The 7,272-nt window shown below is 33.4% G+C and overlaps 3 protein-coding genes across 4 annotated transcripts in view; 2 read left to right on the top strand and 1 right to left on the bottom strand.

The window, feature by feature from the left end:
- Positions 1–2,660: 2,660 nt before the first annotated feature.
- On the top strand, positions 2,661–3,116 carry LOC129246053 (cytochrome b-c1 complex subunit 9). Its single transcript, XM_054884572.1, has 2 exons — positions 2,661–2,877; positions 2,952–3,116. Exons 1-2 carry the CDS (start codon positions 2,746–2,748, stop codon positions 2,985–2,987), a joined length of 168 nt encoding a protein of 55 aa, XP_054740547.1. The 5' UTR covers positions 2,661–2,745; the 3' UTR covers positions 2,988–3,116.
- LOC129246052 (39S ribosomal protein L18, mitochondrial) lies at positions 3,094–3,833 on the bottom strand. Its single transcript, XM_054884571.1, has one exon. The coding sequence runs from the start codon at positions 3,707–3,709 to the stop codon at positions 3,125–3,127; it is 585 nt and encodes a 194-aa protein (XP_054740546.1). The 5' UTR covers positions 3,710–3,833; the 3' UTR covers positions 3,094–3,124.
- Positions 3,834–4,224: 391 nt separating this feature from the next.
- Positions 4,225–7,272, top strand: part of LOC129245070 (tafazzin) — a 36,347-nt gene continuing 33,299 nt past the window's right edge. The window contains exon 1 of one of the 2 annotated variants that reach the window (XM_054883038.1): positions 4,225–4,556. In XM_054883038.1, coding sequence (XP_054739013.1) covers positions 4,434–4,556 — 123 coding nt within the window. In that variant the 5' untranslated portion in view covers positions 4,225–4,433. The remainder of the gene's footprint in view (positions 4,557–7,272) is intronic. The other variant, XM_054883036.1, reaches the window with a different exon arrangement.

The raw sequence follows: 7,272 nt of genomic DNA, 5'->3' as shown, positions 1-7,272 counted from the left end.
AAAATAATTTATACTTTATTTGAAAGGTGCAGACTTTTGACAACGTCAGCACTTCTCTGACCACCAACACGCATGCGATGGTCGGCAAAGCAAATAAATCGACGTGTTCGAATGAAATATAATAAAATACGTATTGTATAATGTACATAGAACGCTATTATTTAAAATATACAACAACAAAAAAATTAAAACAGATTATATGTATGTACATACATATTCATATGTACATATATGTACGAATATGCATATATGTACATATGTATGTACATATATGAAAAATCAAAGGAACGCATATCATATAAATTGTGATAAGATATGAAAAGCTTTGTGTTTTTGATAGGCTGGCGTTCGTAGCTTCGTTTGCCTCAATATAACAAATTGCCGGCATTTTTCCATCACCAAATATAGTGCATGTGTATATTCATGTAAACACGCATGCATTAAACAAATTAAAAATGGGAGCGCGACATTGCTTTTCAAATATTTTTGTATGTATATTTTTGTAGATTAGAGCATTAAAAGTTTGCCCGTATAACGAATATGAACTGATAAAAATAAAGACTCGTCTTATATGTATTTAGTTGTACCTATTGTGCTTTATTTAAAAATTTGTATTCTAAAAAAAGATGTCAATTTTAAAAGAACTTTCTGCATTTTATTAATTCTGACTCAAACAAAATTATAATCGCGATTTTTCCAGATTTTCTCACTTTCATATTATTATTGTGTTGGGTTAAAGAAAATGTTATAAAAATTGAAAGAATAAAGCCCCAATAAAACACAAACTCATTAGGAAGTTAGCAAAACAGCAGGAAGAATTCGAAATATCATACAACTAAACTAAACAAAATAGAAACGTCACATTCAAAACCATCTTATTTTTCAAATCGCTAAGAGCAAGAAAACTTCAATATGAAATAAGTAAAAAAGCATGCCGCCGGTACTAAAATCTAAAAGGTGTGAATGACTGCAAAACTCAATTGAAAACAACAGCTAGTTTTCGGTTGGAACGTGGCATAATTTTTGATTGCAAAGTAACAGTAAGTTGGGTTTAATTATATCAGAGAACATTAATTTCCTTGGGATCCTTCAGCAACAAATGGGTATGCTTATAATTTCAGCACAATTAGGGAACAGTTAGCTTACGCAAGTTAACATAGCTTAGAATTATAGATGGCGAATTAGTTAGGAAATCAACATTATCTGATTATATTGCGAAACGTCTTAGTAGCAGACGGGTAACAGTATTATCCATCTTTTATTGCATGCGAAAGATTTTTTGTGGAAAAATATTGATAATTCATGAAATGGTCCATTCATTTACATTCACTCACCTGCAATCCCAAATACAATCACAGCCGGTATATAAACTGCCAGATCGGGAATACTTTGTTGAAATGGTGAAGATGCATCAGTTAAATCAACCATGTTTTTCACTGTTGTGTATGAACAGAAAGAAACTACAAATTAAATTATTAATATTTGTGCTTTAATTATAATAATTAGCTGGCGGCTTCAGCAAAGCTTCACTTGGTTGGAATATTTATAACTCAAATTGGATTTTGCAGTCTTGTGACGTACAATGAAGATGGTTAAAAAGCTCAAGAAAACAATAAAAGCATTCACAATGGTAGATTTGAGCAATAAAAGTTAAAATTCGATAGCAAGCGTTCGTAAGAATGACAGAACACAAGATTTTGCAGATTGAAGTAAAAATTTTGGAGTTACTTTCCCGTGACGCGATTTTAGATAGATTGTAAAAGAAACCGGTGGAAGATGTTAAAATAATGAGCATGTGTAAATTTTATAAACATACGAAATAAGTTGTTAGCAAACACAATACTGAAATAAGTATGTTAAATATAATGAAACTCTTTAATTATGTCAGGTCAAAACCTTTTTCTATGAGATTCATTGAAGACTGAGTATTATGCACCGTTCTGAAGTACAATAAAAAACACTTATTAAATAAATCCTCAATCAGGAATTTCTCTCTTCACAAAGTAATTTTTTTATGTAATGAAAATTGTGTTTAACCAGTTTTTCTAAGGTGAATTTCAACATACAGAAGGCACTAACAATTTTGAATTATCGAAATAACAATTCTCCACCCCCGGGCCAAATGCGAAACTTTCTTTCATATTCAAAAATATTTAAGTCATTGGAATTAGCTTGGAATCCTTTATAGCCCAGTTTCTTTATAGTCCCGCTACGAATTACGTAATTCGCCATACAAAATATTTCTATATTTTCTTTCTATAAATTTTGTATTCATCTCCATTACCGATTACACAAATCCTTGGTTCTGCAATTCCAGTACCATTCCGTTTACTTTTTCGCCCCACATCAAATCTATTTTTATTATGGTTTTTTCGACGGTCTAATGTCGTTTGCTGGTTTCTTATTGCTGAAAAGAGTAAATTAATTCAGTTTTTTCGCTGCAAAATATTTATTTCTCCCAATCTAATGTTCACAGCAAATAATAATAACAAGCAACAAATAAGAATGGGAAACAAAACTGCCTAGGTGAATTACGAATGCGGCGTGAAAGTAGGGCGAATTCCGTAGGGTGGAGACACAGCATAAAACCTTGCACAATTAATCGATGTTTATCGGATCTACTGTGATTGGATAATTTGACAACCACATTATTTTTGACAACAGCTGTTACTTGATAATTATCTACGTAAGTTTACGAAACGATTTTGCGAGTCAATTGGAAAACGTTAAAATAATTGTGGGAAAATGAAGGTTATCTACAACTCTTTGTTCAAAAGGACCTCCACCTACGCCGTGGCAATTATGGCATCAGTGTTTTTCTTCGAGCGCGCACTTGATGTAACGTCGAACACAATTTTCGATTCGATCAATAAAGGAGTAAGTTGAGATTCGTCAGCCTGTGCAGTTATGTAAGACCATATATTTGACCATGTATTTTACGATTTTTCTAGAAACTGTGGAAGGATATCAAGGACAAATATGAATAAGTTAGCCGGTGCTTGATGAGTTTTTGATTCGAGTCAAGGGAATATTCTTCACGCTGCCGATGAATTAAAACCATACATACATTCAACTTGAATAAAAATGAAACGATTTATCGGTAAAAAAAAGGAAAACCCATTGTTTATTCTTTTTTGTTTGATACATTTTTCTTCGGTTGTTGTTCGGATTGTAAAACGTCTTCCACTACTTCCCATGGTTTTTCGTGTCTCACAGCATCCCACGGCAGTGGTGCAACGTATCGTTCAGGTTCTTGCAACTTAAGACCATTTTCTTCTAAGGTTCTGAGAAATTTGTCAATTTTACCACCAGGAACTGCGTCGATATTGCAGGCCATTTCGGTAATACCAGATTGAAGGCATCTCATAGCAAATACGCGTGCGAGATTTACGAAGGCAGGTGTGTCGCATGTTTTGTATAGATGTTTCTTAATGGCCCACTCCGATGTACTAGCGCCGATAACTGGTCCATTTTGGAAATGCCTGACTTCTGCAGTAGCGTAGCGACCACTTACAGTGAGTTCCAATTTGTGCCAAAATGAACGTCCTGGTTTTTCCAAAAAATATCCGTTGGGCTTAAGTGCAATACGCAATCTTTCCAGATTACGGGGATTACGATTAATTATCACCGGTTCTCCTGTGGGTTTGGTGATTTCTTTGATTTTACGTAGCACACGTGAAGATTTAAGTGGTTGGAAATGTCCAGACATGATGTAATTTGGTATATATGCCGTTCAAGTATTAATAAAATAACTTCGTCTGGAAAAACAAACCACTCACCAGCCGCAAAATGTTAACTTCTTATACGAATAGTTATGCCACTGATAAACGCCGATGACAGTGCCGACAGAGAGTACGAGAATTCTACGCCCGTGTCTTTTAATACAACGGCGTCAATTTATAGTTTTTCTGTTTCTTAATCCGTGAAATAAGTTTGCATTTTAATAATTTGAAAATATTTACATGCATCTAGATCGACGAATTCGCTTAGTAAAGAATGAAGCTATGTATTTTTGTGCTAAATAACTAGTATATGTATTTTTTTTTTTTTATTATTGCTTAATTAAACACCAAGCAGAGAAACCAAGGGAGCTAATGAATAGAGGTAACACTAACAATCTCATTCACAATGAAAATATAAATATTTACGAATGAATTGCAAAAGTAACGAATAATACAAAACAAAATGCCAAATAACAGAGAACTTTGACGTTCTCTGCAAATCAGACTTATTTATATTTGCCAATTTTAGTTATGTTCCGTTTCAAAAGACATTGACTAAAGTTAATATATTAACTAACTTGGCTGCGGATTGCAGCTAAAAGTGCGGTTTCGGAGACGTTGGCGTTCTGTTGTGCACATCTCCGATCAACATTGCCTAACAGTATTGTTAGGATCTTTCATTAGCAGGAAAGGCAACATATCAGAAAGGAGATGTTGAGGTTGGCTGGATCAAGTTTTTGCAGCCGTTTACGGCTCATGGGTGCGTCGAGTCACATGGGAATTGTGCGCCTTCAAAAACCTTGCGCTGCTGGATATCCAACTTCATCAAAACGGGTAAGTGAATATCTGAACATCCTGGACATATTCAAATGCATACATACATACATAATTTCAATAAATCCAAAAACAGAAAATCTTCAAATAAATCCAATTATTCTCCAAGGCACTTTGGTTATAAGCTATTAACATTGTGTGCAGACAAGGTTGCGTTTTTGTCACAAGTGGCGTGACTTTCACGGCCAATGTTCTCATTTGTTGTTTTGTTCGAAGACACACTTAATTATTTTCATGGAAGAGACAGCGGTTGAAAATAGCGCTTTTGACAGAGGCTATTATCAAGGTTAAAAATCGTTTCTTGTTTTGAAGGCGGACAGAATTGAAAAAGTACAAATGAAAACTTAAAAGTTTGCGCACAGCACTGCCAATTTCTTTATCGATTTAAGCAAACATCTATGAAAATGTCAACATTCCACATGCCCAAATTGTGAGCGTTGGAAAAGGATGTATTTAAGGATCTAAATTAAAATAGTGTTTTAAAAGGAAAAATATATACACCTGTGTTCACAAAATGAGCAGCGCCACATATTGCCAAGTTTTGATTTTTTATTTATCTTTATTTAATTTTTTTTGTAAAAATATAGTTTATATCACTCAAAAACCATAGAAATTGAAGTCAAACTTTGTACAAACTTTAAAAAATTGCACAAATTTTTATGAAAATTTCAAACTTTTTGGTCAGAGTTTTTAGAAAAATGCTGGGTATGTAGTCTTGTAAATTTTAATATGATTTAGCGTCAGTTCAAAGAGGGTAAAAATTAGCGTTAATTTTTTATTATAATTTTTTTGTTGACGGTGTTATGCGTATACATTCAAATGCTTGAAATTTTTTATATAGAGAAAATGCATAAGACCCTAGGAAAGAAAATTGTAAAAAATCAACGAGATTTTGAGGCACTTTAATCTTACACTTTGTTATGTCAAAATTCAATGAATTATGTATAAAGCTGCATACTAGAAATTTTTCTAAAAAGTTTTTTTTTTTTATTAAAAAAACGTATATTTAAATTTAAATTGATTAGGAGCCCTTGGCCAGATACGAATCCGCTAAGTTTCGATAGCGAATATCCGATTGTCGTGAGAAGGGCTAAATTGTTGTTCACATATTCAGGTTTGATTTGTTTTTGTTAATATTATATGACAACAACAATTGTCGATTCGAAAGCCCGATTCTACCATTATATTAGGCGGAATAAGAAATGCTCAACGTTTTTCCGCTTTATTTAAACGAGGATATTGATTAAGTTATGCAAATGGTTTCGAACCGTTTTCTAACCAATTTGCTTCAATCTTTGGAATAAGCGCTCATATACCGGCTCGACTCGATTCGACGACTTCCATGAATTTTAATAAGATTTTATTCACAATTGACTTACCAGACTGAAACCATTGGAATAACCGCTTTGCTGTTGTATTCGTAACTTTATTCGATCCATAAACAGCACAAATTTTTCCGTCAAATGTTCAGACCTTTAATTTTAAAATGCTGCAACTAGTCGCACCAAAGAACTTTTGAAACGTAACGTAACCCTTAAAACGCTGTGCAGTTTGATTTGAATAGAATGTAACACTATATATTCGAAAATCATGGTTTAAATTCAAATTTCAAGTTTTATACAATAATCAGAACTTAAAAATTGTGGAAGTTTCAAGTTGGTAGAAAATCTCATTTTTCATAATTTTTTCCTTCGTAACATGCATTTGTTACATGAAAAAAATGCGCTACACCGCACAGTGTGACTTTTTTCACTTTTAGGATGCCAAAATTAATAACAGCCAAACCAATGGAGCAATTCATTTCAAATTTTGCAGTGTGGTTGCAGATACCTAAATCTGATTTGAGAATAAAAATGGGCGTGATACGCCCCCTTTTTCTTCTTGCCCACATATAAGGTAAAATTTCACATAATCATATTTTCTACTTTAAAAGCATTTTCCAGTGCCAATTTAAATACAAATTGTTTAGATTTCTTAACTTTAGCTTAGAGGCTTATGACTAATATTTAAAAGATTCCATTCGGCCCCTGGATACCTTTTTATACTACATTATACTGCTCAATGAAGGAGATAATCACAAATTGTTTCAATGATAAATATGTCACTAATCTTTATTTTATTAATAGTAAGCCAATAAACAGTTTCTAAAGATTAAACATAACAAAACATAAACACTTATTCAGAAGCAATTATTCATAATACTTCTTCCTGGGCCAGCAATGCAATTACATCTTGAGGCAAAGTTCCGCGCTTGGTTTTCGATGGCTTACGTAAGCTGCAAATGTAGGGATCGGATGATATTAGAAGCCTGTGCAATAAATCCTCATTGGTTTGAGTTCGTGAACTTTTCATTGTATACCATTCGCGATAATTTCTGACATCTTTATTTCTCGATTCTTGCGCTTCTTCGGAAAGCTGACCAATAGGAACCATGCATAACGATATTATATGTCTTGAATGGAACAGTATTTTATGCAGACTGACTGGCATATTGTACCCCTCACATTCCCTCAAATAAAGATCGCGTGTGTCTCTCACGTATACCTCAAAGGCCTCAGCATTTATCTGAAATTCACACCCTAAGCAAGACAATATGGCGAAAAGCCTTTTTAAGAGACATAAGTTAATGCCTGTAATGTCTGCAGTAACTTCTGCATTACTAAAAAAACGTCGTGCTGTGTTTCCGTCATTTGTATTGCCAGATTTCTCTTTTGGC

This window comes from Anastrepha obliqua, chromosome 4 (assembly GCF_027943255.1).
Source record: "Anastrepha obliqua isolate idAnaObli1 chromosome 4, idAnaObli1_1.0, whole genome shotgun sequence".
Lineage (NCBI taxonomy): Eukaryota > Metazoa > Arthropoda > Insecta > Diptera > Tephritidae > Anastrepha > Anastrepha obliqua.
The sequence above is the reverse complement of the archived record's forward strand: the minus strand, read 5'-3'. Positions and strand labels throughout refer to the sequence as shown.